This window comes from Tamandua tetradactyla, chromosome 1, assembly GCF_023851605.1.
Source record: "Tamandua tetradactyla isolate mTamTet1 chromosome 1, mTamTet1.pri, whole genome shotgun sequence".
NCBI lineage: Eukaryota > Metazoa > Chordata > Mammalia > Pilosa > Myrmecophagidae > Tamandua > Tamandua tetradactyla.
The window spans coordinates 87,800,846-87,827,496 of NC_135327.1; the positions used below are offsets into that span (position 1 = coordinate 87,800,846).

Sequence of the window (26,651 nt, forward strand, 5' to 3'; positions counted from 1 at the left end):
GATTAGAATTTGAAAGAGAAAGGGAATTAAACAAGTGACCTCAGGGCATCTTGATCTGGAAGTCAATGGTATGTTTCCAGAATGTTCTCTCCTTGGTGCCCTCCTTTCCTCATATCACTGCTTGTTCTAAGTACGATTAGGCCATGTTTCCAAGAAAACAACAGTGACATGAATGGTTGACTTTTCTCATGGCAAGTTGGTGATTGTGCTGCTGGCACAAAAGCTCAGATTTCCAGAAATCAGGTTTCTCTCTAACAGAAGAGCCTCCAGGCCTCCTGGTGGGCAGGGAGCATCTACTTTCTTTGTCCTTGTGCCACACGACCCAAGCTGATACGGACAACCTTTTCAGAGGAGGCTCAGGCTCAGATCCACTTTGTTGGGAATACAGAGTGACAAACACTACAAATCAAATTATCTTGGTTTGATGCATCAGTGAATTGGAAGTCAGGCCTTAGGAGTGCTAGCACAGTCAGTGCTGGCTTGGACCAGGTCTCTTCCTGTTTCTTTGGCTGATAGGTCCAAAGAGCTTTGTAAACAGGTCAGGGTCTATCCTCCTTGGGACTGAATGATATCTATAGGGCAGACTGGACAAATCCTGTGAAATCAGCATCCCTTCCCCTTTGGAGTTTTCTGTTGTAAGAAGATGGCACCCTCATCGTACCTCAGGAAAACTTCCAGGTGGGGGAAGTTCCACTGCTGCTTTCTTGAATCTTACTAAGAGTTATGTGCATTTGTTTCTATTATTTCATTCAACATCTGTTAAGTGCCTACTATGTGCCAGACACAGTGTGAGGTGTTGGCGCTAAAAGGGAGAATAAAGCATGAAGAGCAAATGCTATACTCAGCCTTAGTTTAAATCTTGTTCCATCAAATAGTTCAAGGCTCATTAAGCACTTAACTGCAGGCTCATTTATTCATAGTATTATTCCGCATGTGCCAACACACACATACATCATGAATCTCAGGACACATGAGGGTTAGGAAAGTGATGGTCATGGGTTTGAGGAAAAAATTTTAGTGGAGGGTCATGTCCAAGTGAGTAGCATGGTAGAAAAGTGGGTAGGCGTGAATCCAGACTGACTTGGGAGCAGATCCTCTGCTGCCTTCTGGATGTGTTACATATCTGGTAAGTGAAACCTCTCAAAGCCTCGGTTTTCTCATAAAATGAGGAATAAAACAAACATCTCAGGATAGTAGTGATGGATAGGGAGATGGGTAGGTAGACGAGATGATGAGACGGTGACAGTGGAGATTGTTAGCTCCGTGCCTGAAGCACAGTAGACATGCAACGCAAATTGGTTTATCTCTCGCTTTATTTTCATAGACTTACACATAGGTTGGGGAGTGATTTATAAATAGCTCAGTACCATTTCCAAATAATGCTTGAATTCACCTTCTTCATCCTAACTTTCAGTACCAGGTTACTGGGGCCTCACCTGAGCCTCATAGGTGCTCCAACTGCCCCCTATCTCTTCCAGTACTGCTGGTAACCCCCAATACCATCCTCACACTATTGCAGAATATAGTTGGAGATAAAATGCCTCCTTGCCATGTGCTCAAATACTGAGAAGCAATAATAGGTGAAGGTGGAATTTTTCAATAACTAAAGACTAGAGTATTTTCATAGTTGTGGTCTCCTGATTGACTGACTTTCAACCTTATGTTAATCAGGCCCATGCAGTGATGTCAGCTCTCTGAAGACTCAGAGAATTACCAGCTGGGATTTCAAGAGATGTATATCAGGGTTCCCTTGATGATGCTGGTGCTGGTTACAGGGCTGATACCTGGGATTTGCCTCCAAGGGTCTTGTTTCCAGAGCCAAAGGAAGCTCATGAGGGCAGGCTTTTGTCCAGCCAGCACTCTATCTCTAGAGCTGGCTTTGTGTCTGCACCATAGAAGGTGCTTAATAAATACCTGTGGCTGGATATATGGAAATGACAAGTGCAAGGGTACTTATGAGGATCACAGGGCACATTATTTGAAATAGGAATGATCTTAGGAAACACAGAGCATTTAATTATTCTGGTTGAATCTGGATATTGTAGGCTTGTTTGGCATGGATGACATAATTTATCCAAATCTGAGGAATGATGATTCTCTTTCACAATGGAGTCCTGGAAACTGGAAGACAAGAAACCCTAATCTTTAACAATTATAGCGCAAACAGGAACTAACATTATTTAAGTGAATCCCATCAGTCCAGTATCTGGATTACTTAGTTTGTAATAGATAGTAGGCTCTCAGTAAATATGTGTTGTTGACTGCTTGTGAGGTGACAAGCATCATTTGAGAAGCTTTCCATGTTGCTTGCTTGGTCAACACAACCTGATCAATGATGCCATGTCCTCATTTGTGTGTGTGTGTGCGTGCACACATGCATGCCTTATGGCAGGGATCACATTTTGTTCTTTTTCCATGTGAGTATCCCATTATTGCAGCACCATTTGTTGAATTCTTGTTTATTTGCTTGTTTGTTTCGTTTTGGGGAAATACGTGGGCTGGGAATTGACCCAGGTCTCCTGCATGGCAGGCGAGGATTCTACCACTAACTACGCTTGTACCCCCCATGTCCTCAATTTTATAGCTAAGGAAAGGAGACTTGGAAAGGTTAAGTAAAGTACGTGTCTGGGTTATCTGGTTCATAAGTTACGTAGCTAGCATTTGAACATAGGCATGCTTGACTGAAGATTTCATTTCCTGCTTATTGTAGTTGTTTCCCTTTCTGTTTTTGGGCCAAAGATAGTTAAACTGTATCATTTACTTTCAATTTTCAAGTGGCAAGCAAATAGATCTTCATTTTCCTTCTGATCCAAAAATTAGCTGATGCTGGGTGTCCGAGGCTATGTGGGATTCATGACTATCTCTCCCCCAACTGAGCAGAAGGTCAATGCTTAATACATGCTTGAGGGATGGACACTGGAGCAATATTTGGCTGCAGCACAATTGTAGTCATAATTGTCAGACAAGATGCAGCTACATCATCCATCCCAGAGATCACAGAGCTTTCTGTACCTCTCATAGTTTCATGGTTCATTTTATGATTATTGTTATTTCTGTGATGTTGAAGATGAATATTTCAGACACAGGAAGGAGTATCTTTTAATTTCCCAGTGAGAAAATGAAGTCTCAGGGAGTCAGCCTCAGTGCTCAGCAAATAGGCAATGTCACTCCACTGTTCTATTATTGAGACTTATTCATCATCTGTCATTCATGGCACTCAGATGGCCTGCCCAAAGCCTCATTGATTTGCTTAAGTGGGTTGGGAGTATCAAAAGCAAAGATCTGAAATCTCTAACCCCATTGAAGACGAGTCTCTGTGTGACACCAAGATATAGGCAAAAATGAGTACATCATTTCAAGGGAGACAAGTAAGACCAGACCCACAAAGCTTTAGATTCTTAAAATTGCTTAATTATACTTGGAGAACAAGATGGATTTTAAGGATCTGAAGACCCCTGGGCAGTAACTGCTTCTGAATAAGTGGGAATCTCTCTTTCTGGAGTTCCTCCCAACTTCTCATCACCTGCTGCCCCCTCTGTTATGTCATAAGGCCTGCCAGTGGGTTATAACCAGTAAAATCCAAGCAAGAGCACATGGGTGGGGCTAGGCTTGCTCAGAAGTGCCTGACTTTAATTCTTCCCCATAACCACTTCCTTCTGTTGATGTCCCTTTTTTAAAATCTGCATTTATACCACCCTCCCGGTACCCCAGCTGTGAGTTGCCCTTGCAAATGCAGCTGAGCTATCGTCTTTAGTTCCCCTTTTTGCATCCACCTTTTCTGACTCCTTTACCTAACTCTGTGGGGATTCTTTCTTGGATTACTTAAGATAGATTTTATTTGTAATACCAAGTTATGAATACGTAGATAATAAGCATTCTGAGACATATTACTAATTAGTACAATTATACAGAGCTCCATATAAATGTGGAAGTTAATCCGAGTTATATGTAAAGCTTTCATATCACTTTAACCAGGGTTGAGAACAGGGATGTAGTTGCACCCTCTGCAATGCCTCCCGAATTGTCGAGCGTGTTGATGTGACCCAAAACTGCCCCAGGTAGTTGTGGAGTGAAAATCATTCTGACTTCTCCTGTGGTATATCAGAGGGGAAGGCAGTTACCCTAAAGAGTGAGCCTGGGAGTGTACATTTCAGTGTGGTCTGAAGTGGGAAATTGGGAAATCATGGAGTTATAACATGTTATAATGGTTTGTTTTCTGTATAATCAAGTTCAGGAAACATTTATTGAAAATCTAGTAGCAAAGTTCAGCATCTTTCGGGGAAAAAAAGAATGCTAACACAAGGAGCTCATAAGTTGATGGTGAAAGCAGATACGTAAACAAACATTTTCCTTGTCAACCTACTATTATAGAGGTGCTTGGAGAATCTCAAACAAGGGCCATGTATTTGAACTTGGAGAGGGTGGTGCTGGTCATGGCTGGTCAAGAGATGTATCCTGGAGAAACTGACATCTGAACTGAGTCTGGGAAAATAAGTAGAAGTAGCCAAGCAAAGAAGTAGGGTGCCTGGCAACAGCATGAGGGACAGCAAGGAGAGAAAACAACAGGCTGATGGGGACACGGCGGGGTCATGCAGGAACATTAGGTGTGGGCATAGAGTAGAGAGAGTTCTATGATGACAACCTGGAACTGGGGCCTGAAAACCCACAATCTGAAAAATGGGACAAGTCCCTACTCTGGATCATTGTTCTAACCTAGAACTTGCCACCAAGAGAAAAGAACTGTGTTCATCTGGATTCTTCCCCAACTGTCTTCACTGTCTGAACTGCCCGTGCCTTCCCTCTCAACACCGTCATTGAGAATGATAGAATAGAACATGGGGACACTGTCTCCTTCAAACTGGGACTAAAACAAGAGAGTGATTGAATAGACAGTAGATCACTACCTACAATTTATAATTTAGTTTAGCCTCCAGGATAGATTGAGTAACTGCACCCACTATTTCTATTCTGAGCACAGAGGATTAGTTATTGGTCTGGAGTGTTTTATCATCAGGGCCATGTGCCTTATTTCATGTTTTACTAACAAAGTTAATTTCCAACTGCCTAATGATTTGCCTTTCGCTCAGTGCTAGGCTCCTGGGACTTCATTTGTATGACAGTCTGATTCAGCTTTCAGGTTACTAGTAAATGCTCGATTCCACCAGAAACAAAACCATCAATGTTCCACATTCATTTTAATGTGAGTTCCTTCTTGTGATTGTTTTTTGGATCACAGGAGGACCTGAGATTAACCTCAAGTAGGCTGCATTGCAAACTTTCAAGCAATTTAACTTGAGGATTCCATCTGAATGCTCAAAGTATACACTAGTCACGGATGTTAGAAATCATCTGAAAACCCAGCAGGCTTCGAGTCAAGGTGGTAATTAATATTTGTTGAACAAACAAATGAAGCATCTGCTATGTACCATGAACCAAGCTTAACATTTAAATTGCTATTTAAGCTCTAGACTCTTGAAATATAGAAAACTAACATTTGGGTAAATTAGGCCCAAATCTCTACAGTGCAGTAGAAACCAAAGTAATTACTATGTAATGAAAATACTAAGAAAGTATTCTTCCTGATGAGGCACATAAATTAAATAAAAAGAATGCAGAAATTTGTATGCTGTTCTTTTTTATGCCTACTCCTGGCCTCTGCTGGAGGTGTTAATAAAGAAAGAGAAGTTGTCCAAGAAACCGTCTGCGCTGAGGGCCCATCTCAACTGCAGTCACTGACACCTTCAGCCTGTAGGGTCCAGCTTGCCTGGTTCTGACAGCCGTCCAAAGGGCACTAGGTGCCATGGCTCAGTGGGCCCAGGGCCTCAGCAATTGTGCTTTGGAGCTGTGTGTGGTCCTCCAGGAGACAGGGCCAGGCCAGAGATGATGAGGGATGGTAAAATTGGAGGAGTTAACAGAACCAAGAACCTTGTAAGAGCCTCACAACCAAGCAGGTAAAGGAAACCAGAAGGAGTGAGAAAATGGAAGGGCTGGAAGCAGTTGTTCAGGGCCAGGTATGTGGTAAAATTCCTGTGAGATGAGAACAGGTAGAGAAGAGGGGCACAGATAAGGCTCAGGATGGATCAAGGAAGATCATCCAAAACTGCTCCTCTTCGAAGCTTTATCTTCTGTGTAGCTAAGTCAGGTAGTATCTGTCCAAGGTGTCCGATGCACATACCTATCTAACCTGACCACAGTCTTCTGGATTTTGATGGAGTTTGCCCTATCACCTTGGCCAATGCTCAAAAGCCATGGTGACCCCAGCAGGGGCCAGTCTCCTTGGCCAAGTGGGTCCTCTAGCTTGATACCTGCCTCTGACTAGTCCATCCTCCTATTATTCTTCATCTGAAATGAAAGTCCAAGAAAATGCTGTGGTTTGGCCCATTCCAATGATAACAGAAAAGTGGTAGAAGACTGGGAAAAAGGGATTTATAAAGAGTACATCATCCACAGGCCGCATGAATAATGCAGAAATCACAACCAAGACCTCCCCTGGGGATTGGGGTGGGAGAAAAGAGTGGTAGAAGGGGAGCAATACGAGGAAGAGAAGAAGAAATGAAACGGGAAAATTGAGTGTGCTCAGCCCACCGCACCGTCTAAATCCCTGAATTCTGGACTGGCTTTGAAAGCATGTAACCTCAATTATTGAAAGATCACATCCCTTTCCCACCTACACAGCTGGCACCCAGGGAAAACCTGGCGGCTCTCCAGACCCCATCCAGAGCCTCCAGGTGTCAGGTGCTGTAGCTGGAATTCACCCCTTGTGGTAAAGTTTGCTAACACTGTGTGGGCTTTCAGATGCCTCCTGAAACCTCCCTTACAGTTTTTCTTTTGAGGAAATTGATCCTTTCCATTTGTTCCCATGGAAATACAATTTGCAAAATATATTTGAAAGGCTGTGCAGCCTGTATAACAGGGTCATTTTTGTTATTTCTGATAATAAAAGCACGATATGCTTACTGTAGCAAATTTAGTAAAATATAGAAAGGTGCAAAGAGCAACACAAAAATCACCTGCAAACACAATTTTCAGAGAGAATTTCTCATTTTTCCATCTTGGCATACTATCCTCTCTATATTTGGGATATATATATATACCTATAAAATATTTGAGAATATAGAACTTGGAGTAGATTATATATATTCAATTTATTGTGCTTTTTAAAACTTTTATCACTGTACAAGAAACAAGGATTGCATAATATTTTTAAATATGCCATCCTTTTGGTTATATAAATTTTACTATTCTATTATTAGGTATTTGATGGGGCAAGCAAACTAACACACAAGCCCACATTCGTTTCATTGAAGATTTCTATAGATATTTAGCACACAACCCTAGAAGTAAAATTGTGAAGTGAAAGAGTATGTATAGTGTTTAAGGTTATTCGATAATACCAAATTGCTTTCCAAAAAAGTTGGGTCAGTTTTATAGAACTCTCACATGCTTTATGTATTATTTTTCAGTATTCTTTGTCAATTTAACAAGTCTAATATGTTTCATTGTTAAGTTTGCACTATTCAGACCACCAGCAAACAATATTTTTTCATAACTTCTTTTAACTTAATGTGTGCTTTTTTTTTGCATGGGCAGGCACTGGGAACTGAACCTGGGTTTCTGACCCAGGTTCAAAGGCTTGGAGAAGTCTGCCACTGAGCCACCGTCGCACTGCCCTTAACTGAATTTTAATGTAAAATTCTGTTTATATCCTTTGTTCGTTTTGCTATTAGAAATGACTTTTTTCATTCCAGAAGCCCTTTATATATTAAGGGCTTTAAGCATGTTATGTTTATGTTATTATTATTATTATATGTAATATCATTACCTTTAATTTTATATATTACATATATTTTATTTACACTATTTGTAATTAATTTTCCTTTTCTCTTTCAATTTTTATTTTTAGGCTTAGAGTATCCTAGCTCATCTCCAAATCAGTCTACTAATTATGTATTTTTCTAAAATCTTATCTCTAAAATCCAACTGAAATTTATCTTGTAACATTAATGTGAAGTAAGAATCTTCACTTACCTACTCATTACTTTATTGTTGATATATCCATTTTTTCCTTCATTATTTTTGGTAGTTTCTTTGCAGTATTGAATTCATACATTCACTGGGTTTTGTTTTCAGGGTAAACTGTTCCTATTGATTTGTCTGTCAATTTTTGTGCTCATTCTATAATGTTTTGCTTAATGCAGCTTAATATGTTTTAATAGCCAGTAGGAAAAAAATTCCTCTTCCCCATTATCATTTATGCTCAAATCTCTTAGCATTTCTTAGCTGCTTATTCTCTCAATGAGGTTTTGAATAATTATTTCATCAAACTACAAAACTCACATTGAAAATTTGATTAAAATTATTTTAAGCATTACAAGTTAATTAAGGCAGAATTGACACCTTCACCAAATTTAATCTTTCCATTCTGGAATAACATATGACTTTCCATTTATTCAAATCTTTTGTATATTTCAGTAACGCCTAGCATTTGAGAATTACTGCTACCTTAAATTTGAAAAGTGCATTCAAATATATAGAATACCCTCATATTTGCATGATCTTTTTAACAAGTCACCAGGAGCTCTGACCTGGACACGTAGAGACTATGGTTTTTGCCCTGACTCTCCTGTTTATAGGCTACATGACCTTGGGAAGGTCACATGACCTCTCTGGGTGTGCTGGTTTGAAGCTGTTATGTACCTGAGAAAAGCCATATTCTTTTCATTCATCCTTGTGGGAGCAGACCTATTACTGGGTGGGACCTCTTGATTAGGCTGTTTCCATGGAGATGTGACCCACCCAATTGTGGGTGGTAAATTTTGATTAGATGGTTTCCATGGAGATATGTCTCCACCCATTCAAGGTGGGTATGCTTACTGGAGCCCTTTAAGAGGTAACCATTTTGGAAAAAGCTTGAGAGCCCACGCAGGCAGAAACCTTTGGAGATACAGGAAGAAAATGCCCTCGGGGTAGCCGTTTGAAGAAGCTGGTAGAGAAAGCTAGCAGATACTCATGTGCCTTTCCAGCTGAGAGTGAAAACCCTAACTTCATCAGACTTTCTTTAGAATTAAGGGATCTCTCTCTGGATGACTTAGTTTGAACATTTCTATGGCCTTTGAACTGTAAACTTCCAACTTAATTTCCCTTTTAAAAGCTGTTCCATTTCTGGTATATTGCATTCTGGCAGCTTGCAAACAAAAACAATAATGTCTGTGGCCAAAGAAATTTGGAAATGCTGGTATACATGTTTCTTTACTTGCAGAGACTTAACTATGCTAAGACTCAACTAGGCTGCCTGCATTGGCTGTTGCTGGGAGGGATGGAACACACCCTACAGGGTTGTTGATAAACAACACCTGGTGATATAACTAGTTTTGGTCCAGAAGAGATAGCTTATAGGACAAGCAAGGATACCATATTAATCAATGTATATCTGCCCCCCACTTTGTAAGCACCGCCTCCCCCATGTAAAATGGAAATTTAACATCAGCCAATCAACATTCCCTTACTTGCTTCTATCTTCACCCTGAGTGACCTCTTTCCACTTGTGGGTGGAGCTCCCTTCTACTGTCTGAATGGGACGCCGCCCAATACATGAATAACTCAGTAAAGCAGTGAGATCCTAAATTGAATGAAAAGTTTTTCTTTTATCAATTTTGGCAATAGGAATGGGATCTGAAGGTGACTGCTGATGGCTCTGGAGACAAGGAAGACAGATGTAGGCACCTCTGGAACCCTTTCCATTCTCTGTGCTCCTTGCCATCTCCCAGAGTCATGGGCAAGTGTTCCTTGGGTCTGAGCTCTTCTCTCTTTGTGTTAAGCTCTCTAATTTCTCTAACTTTCAGTCCATAGATTAGCAGGTTAATCCTATCGATGAGCTCAAATTTTGAGCTCAAGTCCCTACTTTTGGTGAAGTTCAGGTTTATTTTTTTTCCTGCTGGTTTCTTTGTCCATGCATAGACTGAAATGGTAAAAATGGAATCTTCAAACTCTAAAAGCTTTGATTCTCCACCTTCTAGCACCATTGCTTGTTCAATAACTTTGGGGTCAGAAACTATGCCTATCTAACAAAATAGTAAAATCTCACCAAAGACAATCTAAAATTGTAATGACCATTACGGGTAATGTCCCATTTAGACAAACTTACTTATCTCAGATGTGCACTTGAGAAAAAGGCCTCCTGTATTAAACAGGCCAAATGGACTGTCTATTTTAATTAGTACACAGAGTCTACTAAGAAATTGCAAAATTCTAAAATAGCTTATATAAACTTGTGAGTTTTGTATTTCTATGTTTTCTGTGATTTTATGTTTGACTCATGGCTGAAAAATATTAAATTAAAGCTATAAGCTTTCTATTTCTGTCTGTCTTTATATTTGATATACGATATTTTCTTACCTCCAGATGTAAGACCAAATTAACTTACAAAACTCCTTAGAAGGGCTCTGTTCAAATTGACTTAAGGATAAGTAAGTGCTTATCTATAAATTCATACACATTGTCATGGCCAGATTCACGTGTCAACTTGGCTGGGTGGTGGTGCCTGGTTGTCTGGTCGGGCAAGTACTGGTTTGTCTGTTGCTATGAGGACATTTTGTGGACTTAAATCATGACCAAGTTGGCTGCATCCACAACTGACTGTATTTGTAATCAGCTAAGGGGAGTGTCTTCTGCAAAGAGTGATGCTTAATCTAATCACCGGAAGGCTTTTAAGGAGGATTCGGAAGAGACAGTCATGCTTCCTGCTTCAGCCAGCAAGGCTCTCCTGAGAGTTTGTTGACGACCTTCTTTGGAGCTGCCAGCTTTCAGCCTGCCTTACAGACATTGAACTCTACATCCCCACAGTTATGTGAGACTTTTATAAATTTTATATTTATGGGTATCTCCTGCTGATTCTGTTTCTCTAGAGAACCCCTAGCTAATATACTCATAAAGTCCTAGAAATTAAAGAAACCAAACTTCTACTATTTCCAATGGAAAAAATTATTCCTAGAACCAAACCTAAATGTTTTAAAAATTCAAGTTCACATAATTCAGATAAACTTTTGACAAATAGGGCCAGTTTAATATTGTTAGGTAAATGAAAATATCTTTGCCTTCTGAGTTATCAGTATTAAGTATAATACAAGCATACAATTTTATTCTACTTGGATATGTTTTTCCTAAATTTACACAGCTTTACTGATCAAATAAGTTAGCCCCATTATATCTACTATATCTTTATGATGTTGAAAACTATAAATTTGTGTTTATCTAAATTGAGTTATTATTCTGACAAACTTTATTGACTTAACAGTGACCCCCCTTTTGGTCATAAATCACTCAATAATGCTATGAGATCCCAAACTGCATGAACAGTTTTTATTTTATCACAGCTCACAGAATGAAACTTCTGCAGTGGAATGAGCATGGGCTTTGGAACCAGATCTAGGTTCAGCTTTTGGAACTATTAATTACTGTGCGAACTTATCTTTGAATCTCTCTTCTTCTCTATAAATCAAGGATAATAACGTCTGCCTCAATGATTTAGGAGTTGCTAGAGACAGTTATTCTTCACCAATTGCATTGGTGTCCTAGGGCTGTCATAACAAAGTATACCACAAGCTGGGTGGTTTAAGGAAAACAGAAATTTATTGTCTTGATTCACAGTTCTAAGTACTGGAAGCCCCAAATCAAGTTATTGGCAGGGCCATGTTCCCTCTGAAATCTCTAGGGGAAGATTCTTTCTTGCCTCTTCCTAGCTTTTGGCAGTTCCTGGCAATCCTTGGCATTCCTTCATTTGTGGCAGGATACCTCCAGTACGTGCCTCCATCTTCATGTGACTGTCATCTCTCCATGGGTCTCTGTCTCTCCTCCTCTTCTGAGTGGGTCACCGGTCATATATCTCAGTAGGGCCTCATCTTTACTAATTGCATGTGCAAAAACCCTATTTCCTAATAAGATCACATTTTGAGGTACTGGGGATTAGGACTTCAGCTTATCTATTGGGAAAGGGGGCAAAGTCAATCTTTAACAAAATATTCCCTGCTTCTCCCAGAGGAAGTATTATATCTCTCTGCCCCATTGATATGAGACTAGGCTAGGACCTTACTTTAGTCAATGGATTGTGACCAGAAAGGATGTGTCAGTTCTGGGCAGAAACTATAAGGACCAATGCAGGATTCACTCTGCTCTTTTTATTCTGACTCTGGAATTATGGAAGTCTGTCCTGAGGTGAGCTTCCAATCAGCCTGGGAGAAGAATTCCCGTCTTAACCTGTCACGAATAGGTGGCAAAAAAAAATAAACGTGATGGTTTTAACTCTCTGAGAATGTCAGTTATATTTTACCAGAGCATATCCTAGCTTAACTAATGAAAGAATAAATAAAATAATTGGTGGGAAAAGGAAAAGGCTAAGTGCTCAGCAGAGTAAGCATCCAATAAATTATTCTATATTTTATTTTGGGTTACTAGTGTCTGTATTCTTGAATACACTTTGCCTTTGGATACTCGCCTAAGCCAAAAATCCTTAAATGAAACTACCTGCATTGGAAATGGAATTGAAATTATTTTTAGTCAAAAGAATATTTTGTGTTTGCATGGTTTGCTATGTGTTTCAGAGGATTATAGTCTACTGCTGTAGAATATACCATTGTAAGATGGGATACTTGCATTGAGCACTAATAATCTTCCCTTTCATTTTTAATTAATTTTTGAGTTGTGAATAATGTTCCTTGAGCAAACACTTTGCTTCAGTATTTGTATGCAAATGGAATTTCTAGTGTGTTGGGGAGATCTTTTGTCAGACTCAGACCTGGAACAGTGGAGGCCTAGGAGAAGCACTGCTCCAGCCCAGCAAAGGAGAAAGACATAGGGACTTTGGAGCTGGAAGAAACATTAAGGCGAAACCACTTCCCTGTTCCTTTAAGCTTATTCAAGAAATTGGAATAGTCCTTGTATTAGTTTCCCAGCTACTAAAACAAATACCATACAATGAATTCTCTTAACAGTGGGAATTTATTGGTGCAGGATTTCGAGGCTAGAAGGCTTGCTTCTTCCTGGGATGAGTATCTTCTGGCTGGCCGGCAATCTTTGGGGTTCACTGGCTTTTCCATCAAGGGGCAATGGAAATGGTGGTGAAACCAGATGCAAGCAAGCCCATTTTCTAACCTCTCCCTTGTTTGCTTGATGTCTACCTAGTCATGTTTATTAATAAGTGTCATGCTTCATCAAAAGCCTAGTTCCTAAATCCTTCTTCCCATATAGAAACTAGTCAAGACCAGTCCCAACTAGATTTGGACACTGGAGCATGAGCAAATGGATACAACTTTGACCTATATTTATCTATAGGTAATAATAATAATACTAAAAACATGCCCCTCATCATGTCAAGACCACCATTTGAAAACATGCAATTTATGAGCTAGCATGACCTCTCACTGAGCATGCTCAACCAATCCCTCCCCCCAACCATACCTTCAACCACACTACCCTTGTGTTACCTCATGCCACCTCCTATGTCCACCCTCCACTAAATCACATAGAAATCCTAAATGTTTTCAGCTCGAGGAGACAGATTTAATTAACTGTGCTGGTACGCCCTTGTATATGGCATGTTACTTTTCTCTGGCAGATTTCAGAATTCTCTCTTTAGCCTTGGCAGTCAACATTTTGACTAGTACGTGGCTGGGCATAGCTCTCTTCAATTTTAGCCTGTTTGAGGTTCACTGGGGTTCCTGAATGTGTATATTATATCTTTTGTTAAATTTGCGTGATTTTTTGTTATTATTTCATTGAATAGTGCCCCTTTCTCTCTTTCTTTGCTTTCTGGGACTCCCATAACATGTATATTGGTATGCTTGATGGTGTCTCATAGGTTTCTTAGGCTCTCTTTGTGTTTTTCTTCATTCTTTTTTCTTTCTGTTCCTCAATCTGAATAATTTCAATTGCCTTGTTTTTTTCCACTGGATGTTTCTTATGTCAGCTCCAGTCTGCTGTTTAAATCCTTTAGGGAAATTTTCATTTCAGTTGTTGTGGTCTTCAACATCACTATTTCTTTCTGATTCCTTTAAAATTTTTTCTTTTTTAAGATTCTCATGTTGTTCATTGATTTCCTGATATCCTTTACTTCTTTCTCTGTGTTTTTCTGTATCTTCTCAAGCATATTGAGGATCATATTTTTCTTCTTTAATGGTTTCTGGATTTTTGTTTTGTTTCTTTAGATGGGGCATCATTTCCTGTTTCTTTGTCTTGTAATAACTTCTGTTGTATACTGCATTTTAATATTTTAAAGTATTAAGTCTGGGATTTAAGTTAAGTTTACATCCAGCTAGTGATTATACAGATGTTTCCTCAATTGCCAGGAGCTAACCAAAACAAACAAACCAATGCAAACAGACAAACAAAAACAAGCCAAAAACCACTTTTCACAGTCTTTTAAAATTGATTCTGCATTGGGTGGGAAGTTCAGCTCAAGGCAGAAGTGAGTTCAGGGTCCTTTTTGTCTTTTCTGAGCCTGTGCCTTATCCTTGGCTTGTACTTGCTTATGGTCATAGGAATTTCCCAGTTTACAGGAACTCAAATGTCCTGCTCTATAGTCCATGACGCACTGTAGACATTCCCCCATTCCTGTGTGTTCTTTTGTATTTCTTAAGGCAAGTAATTCTTTGCTCCAGGTGGCTTTGATCTAATTGTTTCTTAACTGCTTTAGCTGTTTCTGCTTGCAGGTCCAGTCCTGGGGGGACTGACCCAGGGATGGGTTTCTTGGTTCCGTCTGGATAGACTGTCACCTATGAACAGGCACTGCAGCATGTGCACAGGGGTTACCCTACTCCTTCCAGAACAGGGCCAGGACCCACAGCGGGAACGCAGGCTGGCTGCACAGTGCACTGCAGAGGCGGGGGAAGGGTCAGCAAGGGCACAAGGAGCTCCTCCTGTGCTTTTTAAAGGTGTATTTTCTTGATTCAGCAATTTTCCAGTTACTGAAAACCTTTATTTTCTGGAGTTTTGAGCAAGACGGGTCTGCAAGTTTTTGCTTGTTATGCATGAGATTTGAAAATAAATCTCCTGATTTTTCCAAACTGCCTTCCAGTGGAGGTGGAAGATGGCTATTTACCTTCATCATATCCGGGTTTCCCGGGGCCAGAGCAGGGGTGTGGATTGCTTAGGCCCCTGTTTCTTAACTCACCCTTTTCTAAGTTGTTTAAACTGTCAGGAAAGAATATGACTTCTCAGGCTTTGGAAGAGGATGAAAAATCCTCTTATTAGACCATCATTTAAAAAAATGTCAATGTTTTGGGAGGGAGTTGAACTAAAGCTTTAAAAAATATTTTTAGTGTTTCTTCATAAAATGGTATAAATAATGGCATTGTATTTACATGGAACGTAAGGCCTTTTTTGGACAGGGTGAGGAGACTTTTCCTTTCTTAGTTACTTAGAAGCATGCAATTTAGTCTGAATAAATTTTTTCCTAATAGTCTCGTCAGTCTCTTCAAAACCTAGATAACAGCAGCATGAGAAACATGGGCAGAGCCAGCCCTCATATCCCACAAACGTGGGACAAGCAAAATTTTAGTTGACTCTCTGTGGTCCACTCTCAAGTCCTTGGCTTCAGCATTCTTCACATCTACCTAATCCTTCACATGGTATTTATTCCAAGACAGTGTTCAGCTCAAAAATAAAAGAAAGACTGCGTAACAGTGGTTTAAAGAAATAAAAATCAATGTTTCTTATATGATAGGAAATCTGAAGACAGGTGGCTGCAGATCTTGATTTATTATCTCCCAGATTCACTGGGACAAGCCTTGGTTTATCTCTTGTGGTCACAAAATGGCTGCTGCAATGCCATGCATTGTATCCAAGTTCAAGGCAAAAAAAGAAAGGGGGAAAGGGAAAATGCCAGCTATGTCTTTCTCCTTTTGTCAGAAAAGCCAAAACCTTTATTAGAAATCTTATAGGCTTCGACTTAAGTTTCTTAGGCCAAACTGTGCCACGAGGCCACTGCTAGCTGCAAGGAAGACCAGAACATTGAGTGATTAGCTGGGAAAGTGAGGAGAGAGTTGAGAATAGCTATTGCATGATCCAGACAGATCTGTTGGCTGTAGAAACCCATTTAGGATCTGTCCATGAGCATATCTTCCCCTTCTTCAGGCTCACCTAGTGCCTCCTCTCACCAATCTAGTTAATATTTTCCAAAAGTTGGTAGCATCATCATTACTCTTCATTGGTACTGAAGATTAGATCCTGAAGACTCATGGTAAATGGCTAATTGTTGACATCTCCCTACAAAGTAGAATAAAGGTGATCCTTGGAAAATGCCCTTACTGCTAGATTCTTCATCAGTATTTGTGCTAGCACCTAGCCAAGTCCAAAATAGGATTTGTTGTTCACTCCTTCACAATAGTGAGGGCACAATCTTTGCTGGGTATGTTGCTGACACTGGGGCCATAGCAGTCAGCCAGGTGTGTCTCCTGCACCCATGGAGCATAGCTTCAAGGAGGGAGACAGATAATAAATGCGCAGACGTATAATGTCATATAAGTGGCTAAAAGAAAACTACAGCATGATGGGGACGGAGAGTGGGGATGGAGGTTGATGTTCTTGGTGGGGTGGGTCCATGAAGACCCTCGATGGGGTGGCATTTGAGCAGAGACCTGAGTGAAGTGAGGCCTTTGTCTCCATCCATTCATTCTTTACTAATGAATTCTTAATTTATATCCTGCATTTTAGGACCTCCTGGGTCTTTGGTTGCACTTCCAATATGCTGTAACTTTGGATTTATGAGTTTTAACTTTTTTTTTTTTTTCACATGGGCAGGCACTGGGAATCGAAACCCTGGTCTCTGGCATGGCAGGTGAGAACTCTGCCACTGAGCCACTGAAACACTTTGTTGAAAACAAAACCCAATGTGCCAGGGTCTCCATTGCACTTAAAACTTGTTTATTAAGGTATAACTTATACAGAGGAAAAGTCATTCTTCTAAACATATAGTTCTGTGAATTTTGACAAACATGATCATCATTGTCATCAAGATACAGAATAGTTCCACCATCCACAAACATTCCCCCATGCCCAATTTGTAGTCATTCTCTCTCCCCACTCCAGCCCATGGGTATTACTGATTTGTTTTATGTCTTTGCAGTTATGCCTTTAAAATAATATCATAGAAATGGAGACATACAGCATGTAGCATTTTGAGTCTGGCTCCTTTCACTTAGCATTTGCGATTCATTCATGTTATCTGTTTCTGTCGTTTATTCCTTTCTGTTGCTGAGTAATAATCCATTTTATTGATGTATCCCAGTTTATTTATACATTCCTCAGCTGAGGGATGTTTGGGTTGTTTCGAGATTTTGCCAATTTGTGGGAAGCCAACATAAGTAGCCACATACAGGTTTTTGTGTAGACATATGCTTTTTATTTCCCTTAGTTACACCTAGGAGTGTAGTTCCAGTGTTGTATAGTGAATGTATGTTTAACTTTATAAGGAAATGCCAAAAGGTTTAAAGTGTCTGTACCATTTTGCATTGCCATCAGCAGTGTATTATGGTTATGATTCCTTGCCAGTGTATAGTATTATCAATATAATTTTGCTTTAGCGATTCTAATAATTGTGGTTTTACTTTGTATTGCCTTAACTAATGATGTTGAGCATCTTTTCATATTCTCACTTGGCATAGTATATCTTCTTTGGTGGCATGTCCATTAAAATCTTTCACTATTTTTTAAAAATTGGCTTTTTGTTTTCTTCTTAATTGAGACTTTCAAAAATATGTTTGGATACAAGTCTTACAACAGATATGTGATTTGTAAATATTTTCTTCCAGTATGTGTTTTGTATTTTTTTTTCTCTTAAGAGTATATTTCAAAGAACAGAAGTTCTTGATTTTAATAATGTCCAGTTTGTCAAATGTTACCTTTATGGATTATGCTTTTAGTGTCCCATGTAAGAAATCTTTTCATAATCCAAGCTCCCAAAGATTTTCTCTTGCTTTCTTCTAAATGTTTCATAGTTTTAGATTTTACGATTAAATTTATGGTCCATTTGGAGTTAATTTTTATGGAGTGTGAGGAATGAATTGAAGTTTATTTTATGCATATGGATATCTACTTGTTCCAGCACCACTTGTGCTTTCTTCCACTGAATTGTCTTTTTACCTTGTAGAAAACTAATTTACCATGTATGTGTGGGTCTATTTCTGCGCTCACTATTCTATTTCATTTATCTGTATGTCTATCTTTCCCTCAATAAAGCTACCACTCTGTAGCTTTACTGCAAGTCTGTAAATCAGATAATGTGAATCCTCCAACTTTATTCTTCTTTTACAGAATCATTGTGGCTATTTGATTTCCTTTGCCTTTCCATATACATTTTAGAATCAGCTTATCAATTTCAATTCCCATATTATTTTCCCTCTCTGCTTCTGTCAGATGCCCCACACCCTGCATATCATCCAACATGATCTCCCATTGCTTCCTCCTTTCCAATCCCAGGCAATCCTTGCTTGACTTAGCACTCAGCATCTCACATTGTGCCATCATCCTAATTGACTTACTTCCCCCAGTGTTCTCTCCTTACCATCCACTGAGAGCTCTGCAACCTGATTAATCTGCCTAGAATCATAACTTTGAATTATTAACATTTCTGTTAGGAAATATTCCAAAGATTTTATCTTGCCTATAGGAAAAAAGTTCCCCTTATTTATTGATGTTCTACTCTTTTTACCACCATTGAAACCCTCAGCTTTGGTTATATTGGCTTACTTGATTCTCTCCAGAAATCCTTCCATCTAATCCATTTATACATTCCCCAGCCTTCAGTGAATCTCTTCTTTATTGAAGTGACAATATCCTCCTTCTTTACTGTGCTGGTTTGAAACTATTATGTACCCTAGAAAAGCCATGTTCTTTCAATCCTAATCTACACTTGTGGGGGCAGACCTATGGTTTAGGGTGGGATCTTTTTTTTAAGTTGTTTTCATGGAGATATGACCCACCCAATTGTGGCTGGGAACTTTTGATTAGGTGGTTTCTATGGAGATGTGTCTCTACTCATTCAAGGTTGGTCTTAATCCAACATTTAAGAGTCCTTTAAGAGGGAACTGTTTTGGAAACATCTCAGAGCTGACACAGACAGAGACATTTGGAGATGCAGAGAGAAATGCCCCTGGGGAAGTTATTCAAAAGCAGAAGCCAAAAGATCAGCAGACATCAGCCACATGACTTCCCATTTGACAGACATGTTCCAGACCCATCGGCCTTTGTTGAGTCAAAGTATCTTTTCCTGGATGCCTTAATTTGGACATTTTCATGGCCATAGAACTGTAAACTTGTAACTTAATAAATTTCCTTTATAAAAACCAAGCTATTTCTGGTATATTGCATTCCCAACAGTCTTAACAAACTAAAATAGGCCATTAAACATCTAGATAAAAGGAAACATTATATTTTATATGATAAAGTAAGAAATGGAATCTTCCCTAAATACCTATACTTTAGTCTCCTTAAAAAAATTCTAATTAGAAGACATATAAACAGTTACATTCACCACCATTGTTTAAGGACCTAATGCATATTAAATCTAGCATGAAATGCTTCAATTTGTAGTGGTTTCTCTTAGAATCTTCTGAATCTTCTAATTAATGATATGATTCTCACCTCTTGAAGAGTGGCCTTGAGAAAATAAAGTGAACCAACTAATTCCTAAAGAAAAACTAACATTTACTGAGTACTTGCTCTGGATCATTCTCTGTTCTTATTGGCTCACCAAGGCTTCTATCCCTTACTTTTTACAACACTATGAAGTGCATTTAATTATTAACTTCATTTTCCGGATGAAGAAATGGAGGCAGAAGGAGATAGTCTAAAATCACCCAGCTACACACTGGTGGGCTTGGGGTTTGACCCTGAAGTCTGACTCTGGAGACTTTGCTTTAAGCTTCATTGCCTCATTGAAATTGTGGTGAAAACTCCAGAATCTGGGTTTACTTGGAGATGACTAACCTGCCATTTCTGCAATCAGGTGGACTGAAAAGTTCCAAAGAGAAGCTACACTCAGTTGTAGAAAAATAAAGTAACATTTATGGTCCACTTGAGTACATGGCTCGAAACGACATTCTTACCCACTATAGCAACAAGAATTCATGTCAAGGATGACAGGATGACATTTAAAAAATTAATGGACATGGCTCCTTCTACTTTCCTCAATAGAAACCTCCCCCAGCCCAGGTGGCCATAGCATACTCCTCCACCTGGGCAAAGAAGGGGATTTGAAATGACTGTCACAGAAGGTGAAAATGTTGGTACTTGGTAGGTAGAATGAAGTTCTTAGAAATGAGTTATCAGAATAAATGTAGTGAAAACTACATTGAGTCCAGGAAGCAATCTTTAATCTCCAATGCAGAGAACAAGTCAGCATTCAGCTTCCAAAATACCTCATGGAAGACATCATAAATGTCTTGAAGGGAAATGGCATTTTTCTTTGCCAGAGGATATGACTTTCGAGCATTCAGACAAACAACTAAGTTTGGAACTGGGAAGACAGGGTTTTCCCACCACAGAAAAACAAGGCTGCTGGAGAACCAGAGAGTTAGATGGTACAATTGTGGTACAGGATGTGAGGAGAAATGAGAGACCTAAAAACTGATGAGATGTTGTTGTACTATGGCTCCCCTCCCATGGTTTTCACAAAAAGGTGGGAAGAGAGAGCATGCTGTGGGTTTGGAAGCCCACTAGTAGCAGCGTCCTGAGTTCACATACAGGAGGAGCCAGGGAATAGCAGCTGCCAGGGGTTTTCCCAGGGGTCATAGGTGGCACTTGCAGTGCTAAGAAAGCAATGCGGGTAGAGAGAGGACAAGGCACAACAATACTGTGTCTTCTGCAGCCCCAAGTTCTGTGTCCTTCCTGGGAATGAAAAAGTACAGAAATTTGGCTGCAATTGAAAAAGGGAAAGAATGAGACGTGAGCACAATGGACCTGAAGGAAATGTGAAAGGGCCATGGTGGCAGGAACAGTGCGGGCCTGATGTAGGCCAGATGGGGACCCAGGCATGGGTCTGGAGCAAGAAGTATGGCCACGTCTGAAGGCCATACAGGACCTTCATCTTAGCTGATGGCCAGTCACCCAGATCCCACACCAGACCAGATCCGCCCTCCCCGTCCTACTATACACACATCAGAAGCACCACCCCTGAGTCAGAGGATGGGAAAACCCTGCAGCTAGGAAAAAACTCTGCGGGGGTTGAGTTTATTCTGAATTAACTGGCTGTATTTCTTACCATCAGATGTATTAGTGATGCAAAGAGAAATTTAGTAGAGGTGCACTTCATTTTTCACATACTGGGGTAAATAACTTGGGGATTACATGGTATCCTTGTGGCGCCACCCAGCTACTCAGTGTCAGAGGTGCCCTTCTCAGTTGCCTAGAGTGAAACTGGGCAAACTGCATTGCTGAGCTTACCTAGGAGGGGGCATTGGAAAGTGGAGTGCTCAGTCTGGGTAACAAACAGGCAGGAAATAAGCAGACCTTTTGTAATTCCTTTATGAACAGCTACCATATTTAACTGTATAAACTCAACACGTTGAGTTAAATTCAGTAGAAGAATACAAAAAATAATATGATGAAAATGCAGGATCCCTTGTTGCAAATTGCAGGAAATACCTGGAAAGTCTGGGTTCCTAGATTCCAGGAAGGACATTATTGACATTGTCCTAGGGTCTTCAGTAGGAAGGGAGATAAGCAAGCTCTGGGGAGTGTGATGTGACAAGACCATTCAGGGAAGCAGTCATGTGGGCAAAGAAGGGGATTTGAAATGACTGTCACAGAAGGTAAAAATGTTGGTACTTGGTAGGTAGAATGAGTTCTTAGAAATGAGTTATCAGCATAAATGTAGTGAAAACTAGCACAGTGTACTTAAGTTTCTTAATTGAGCTCTTGCTAAAGCTTAGCATGAAGTAATTGGGATATGGGTTGAGCTGAAATTTGCTTTTGTTGTATTAATGGAGGTTAAGGTGCTTTAAGAGAATTAACAGTGAGGCAGCAAAGCCCTGAGGGAGTGCAAACAAAGAAACAAATTGCGTCCAATCACCTTCAGCACTTAGAAGTACTATTTTCATATAAACAATAGATGGCCTATCATTTGTAACTACCCATAGAAGGAGATTCAACAAAAGATTGTCATTGGTTAATAGTATCCAGCAGTATTGGTTCATCTTTCTCTCCTCACCTGAGAGTAATAAAACTAGGTCTCATTTGCATTATTTTATCATTTAGATAATTGACTAATTCAGACAGACTTCCGGTTAGTTCGAATAAAGTTTTTCATTATTAAGAGTCAGAGATTCAGGAAATATTGCTAGTGAATTCAAAGGCAAAATCAAGGGCTTTTTAACTAAGCATTTCCTCTTTGTCTTCCATATGGATAGCTTCATATTCAGGTCCATCATTTACTTTCAGATAAGTGAAGCCCCATCCTTTTTTAAAACTTCTGGTATGAAAACTTCTGATGGATTTATAGGGACTAAGACTTGAGGAGACAAGCTGGATAGGGCCTTAAAAGGAAAAGAAATTGGAAACTGAGAAGAAATCTACAGCCTAAGATAAGAACCTTGAATCAGGACAACATGGGTGATAGAGAAAGAGCGTAATGAACTCACCCCATCTTGATTTCACTACTAATATCCAAGGAGTACAACATGCTGAGGAGGCAGAATAGGCTAAAGTCCTGGGGAGCAGAAGCAAGAAGGTGGGGCTAGAGACAGGCGGGAGGAAAAGGCTCTAAAGCTCTAAGGCAGGAAAGACTAATTGGATCTAGTCTCCTCCGGCCTAGGGGATTTGCTGAAAAGGAGAACTAGAGTAAGGAAAACCAAGTAAGAAGTAGGAAACCAAAATAGAAACCAGCTTGTGTATTGGGCAAGACAGTTGAGATTAGGTAAAACTGCAACGTGGTGTGTTTGGCTTCTCAGGGTTAAACAAGGTACTGTCTACCAATCTAAGGCAGCACAGTTAATTCCAAACCCTACCCATTGGAATATATCACTTACCTGGGCACAGTGGCTTAGAAATGGGATAAGGAAGAACTGAACATGCTTGCACAGAGGGCCCTCAGTGAGCACGGCTGAGAGACCAGGCAAGGCAGAGGCTGACATGGGGATTTGTAGCTAACAAAATTCCCCCACCTCAGTCACTGAGAAAGCAAGCATTCTGTTGCCCATTCTGAAAAAAATGCAGGCATTGACAGAAACAACATCCTACCTCACTTATGTAGTAAATGTTTATGAAGTCTGTGCAGTATGCCTAGTGTGGTATCCGGTTCCGGAGAGAATATAAAACAAACATAGGCATTCCAGTCATTCAAGGAGCTTGTTAATGACTCTAACACATTTACTTGATGCAAATTTAAATGAAAGTTTTACAAACTTGGATTAAGGAAGAGAGACACTCCTGGAATTCAGGGGCAAGATGGTCAAGAAGGCTTCTTGGAGGAAGCAACACAATCTGAGCCTTAAAGAAAGGGTAGAATTTAGATAAACACAGGCAAAGATGGAAGGCAATTCCGGATGGAAACATGCACATTGAATTGTGAGAATTGAATGACAGTTCTCAGCAGCTGCCAAGCAATATTTCTGGCAATTAGAAAGCTCACAGCAAATGGCACAGTCGGATGCATAGTTACTGCTTGTCTTAGTTTCCCAGCTACTAAAACCAATGCCACGCAACGGGTTGGCTTAACAACAGAATTTATTGGCTCATGGTTTCAGAGGCTAGAAGGCTTGCTTCCTTCTGGGCTCAGTATATTCAGGCTGGCCAGCGATCTTGGGGTTCCTTGGCTTTTCTCCCACATGATAATGCACATGATGGCGTCTTCTCCTTTCTCTTCCAGGTTCTGTTGACTTCTGGCTTCTGGCTGCTCCCCAGGGCTTCTCTCTCTGTGACCTTCCCTACAAGGCCTCCAGAAATAGGGTTAAGATCCATTAAGATCCATCCTGATATCCTGATACAGGATGAAGTAAGGACATCAAAGTTCCTATTGCCAGTGGGTTTACACCCACAGGGATGGGGTTAAGATTAAGAGCATGTTTTTCTAGGATATAGAACTCAAAGCCATCATACAGCTGTTGCTCTTATTTCGGCTGTTAATATTTTCTATTCTTACAGTTTCTATTTTTTTTTTTTCTGTTAGTTTTACTGCTTTTAGTAGAGACAAGGGGAATTGAAAGGACATGCTTAGGAGATAGTGACGGGACAGTTGTGACTTCTTTATTGATAAGTATGTGGAATAAAAGGAATAATAGTGGACAAGGGCTCACATCACACCTGTTTTCATACAAACAGTGTCCCCCCTCCCCACCCCATTCCTGAAATGCTTGTGCTCAAAGGGGACCATTGAAAAAAGTTGCACTAAATTCCCACAAATTCCACCACTGATTGTTGTATAACTAAAAATCACTATGTTTTAGTCAAGCAAATGTTTCTTTCAAAAAAATGAAGCAGAGCTTTCCAAGCTCCTGGCTAGACTTATAATTTCTCTCTTGCAGCTTCTCTCTTTGTCCAGTGGTCAAGCTGTTTTACAGCAAACACATCAATAAGAAAAAGATAAAAATGTGTGAGTCTATTTAGCACCTAGAAAGGATTCTGCTAGGACAGAGAGTGCAAACACTAAGGGAGAGTTAGCAGCAGCCACTTGTTTGTTCACAGATTCAAAACATCCCAGCAGGTGCTGTATTCAAGAAATGGCAGCTATGGTTTCAGTTCAGGGTGATTATTGCCTGCGTCTCAGAATGACTGCCTTATCGCTTATTGTTATCCTCTTCGCGATGGTTAGACTCTCTCCATTCTGTTCACTGTCATATTCTACAAACATCAAAGCAGCCCTTGCTGAGCGGCCCGGTATGCTTCCCAAGTGCATAAACCCTGCTTCGCTAAGATAGAATCTCTGGGTTTGCAGGCTGATTTCATAAAGGGGATTAGTCAGTCCACAGTAAATGGCAACAAACTCCAATTTCTTTTTTTTTTCAACTTTACATCGCAGAGCTCTGCAGCTGGGCTGTGTGTACCTGCAAGAACTAATGAAGTGCTTCTAAGTGCCAGCCAGCAAGCCAAATAGAAGTGATTTTCCAGGTTCTGCTTTGCTACGGTATCTCTGGGTCTTTGAGGAGCATCAGGCAGGCTCTCCAGATAGTACCCCCCTGGAAGTTTTATTCTGAGCTTTCGCAAAGAAGCCAACCTCCAGGAGAGAGGTGGCTGCTGCAGTGAATCCACTGCCTCTGGTAAAAGCCAAATCCTTTCAAGAACACCCAGAGGAGTAAACAAGCAAGCAAACAAATAAAAACACAGTTGTTCTTGAATTATTTTCCTTTGTGGTATAAAGCTTGGTACAAATTGGTATAACAATTGTGGATTATGGCAATATCTGAACATGTCATGAGGCAGCGTGTGAAACAACACGGACTACCTGAAGTCCCAGCATGCTGATGCAAGAAACAAGAAACTTTTGTTTTCAGATGCTGGATTTGTCTCTGGCCCCAAGACCCTGTCGCATCTTAGATAAACGTGTTAGCTCATTGAGGATCATTTCCTTAATGAAGTGCTCAGATACTTAGAAAACAAAACTCACCAGAATCTGACTCTTTTTGTTGCTGTTCTAGGAGGCAACTTGTTGCAAACAGTGACACCACAGAGTGCACTCACAGACTCCATTTCTCACTGATGTTCAGTAACAGCGAACAACACTGAAAGTCTGTGCCTTCTTTCCTTATTCAGGGCTATGTCTCTTATTGCTTCAGTAGCTGTCCCTAGGAATATAAGGGTTCCTAGAAAAAATTCGCAACTCTAGTCCCCATTAAAAATGGATCATTTTAAACATTGCTATAGGATTCATTTAAAGTTCTTTTGTGTAAGGTAAGGGGGGAAATTAAAAAAGAATACAATCATAAATATTACTCTTGATTCAGACATTTCAGCAGCAGAAGGAAAAAAGACATGTATTCAGAAGAAATTATGATACAGTTTCTTGCACATTATGAAAAAACTCATTGCTTCAGCTGATTTTTAAACTCTTTTTTTATTAAAGAAAATAAACTACTCCTATACACAATATTGGCTATGAGCCTTTAACTTGGAAGCTACCTGTTTCCTTATTTAAAATCAGTGTTCAGAGTGGAAGGCAGGAAACTTACCTTAAAGGAGTAGTAGAAGGAGCCCCAATCCTCCCCTTCCACTACTTCGGTGAAAGTCACTGTTTCGCTGCAAGTGACTGGGGAGTAATCCAGCATCTGCACGCTGCCGTTAGAACTGGGGTTGTCCTCTGTGAGGTTGGCCGGCATGGCTCAGGCAGGGCTGAGCCTCTGTCCCTGTGCCTGCAGCTGAGTTGCAGCTCACCTCCTGAGAGCTGGGCAGCAGCTGCAGCTTGGCACCTCCTCTGCTTCCCAAGGAAAGCTTCTGGATGGAGCTCGGCTGAGCAAAGCCCACCTCATTCAAGAGCTCTGCTTGATGACAGGGAGGAACCACGTGCTGCACTCTCCTCTGCAGTTACAACCCCACAGCCAGCATAATCCTCATCACCCTACACTCCCGCCCAGGGCAGGGATCTTATCCTAAGAGCAGGCTGGAGCCCCCAGCTACCATCCATGTGGCTGCCCAGACAGGCCTCCTTCAGTGTGTCCCTGCCCAATTATGCT

At 40.3% G+C, this 26,651-nt stretch overlaps 1 protein-coding gene across 2 annotated transcripts in view; it reads right to left on the minus strand.

Moving 5' to 3' along the window:
* NPSR1 (neuropeptide S receptor 1) overlaps positions 1 to 26,297 on the minus strand; it is a 161,723-nt gene extending 135,426 nt beyond the window's left edge. For both annotated transcript variants that reach the window (XM_077162759.1, XM_077162750.1), the window contains exon 1: positions 26,151 to 26,297. In XM_077162759.1, coding sequence (XP_077018874.1) covers positions 26,151 to 26,297 — 147 coding nt within the window. The remainder of the gene's footprint in view (positions 1 to 26,150) is intronic.
* Between the last annotated feature and the right edge of the window lie 354 nt (positions 26,298 to 26,651).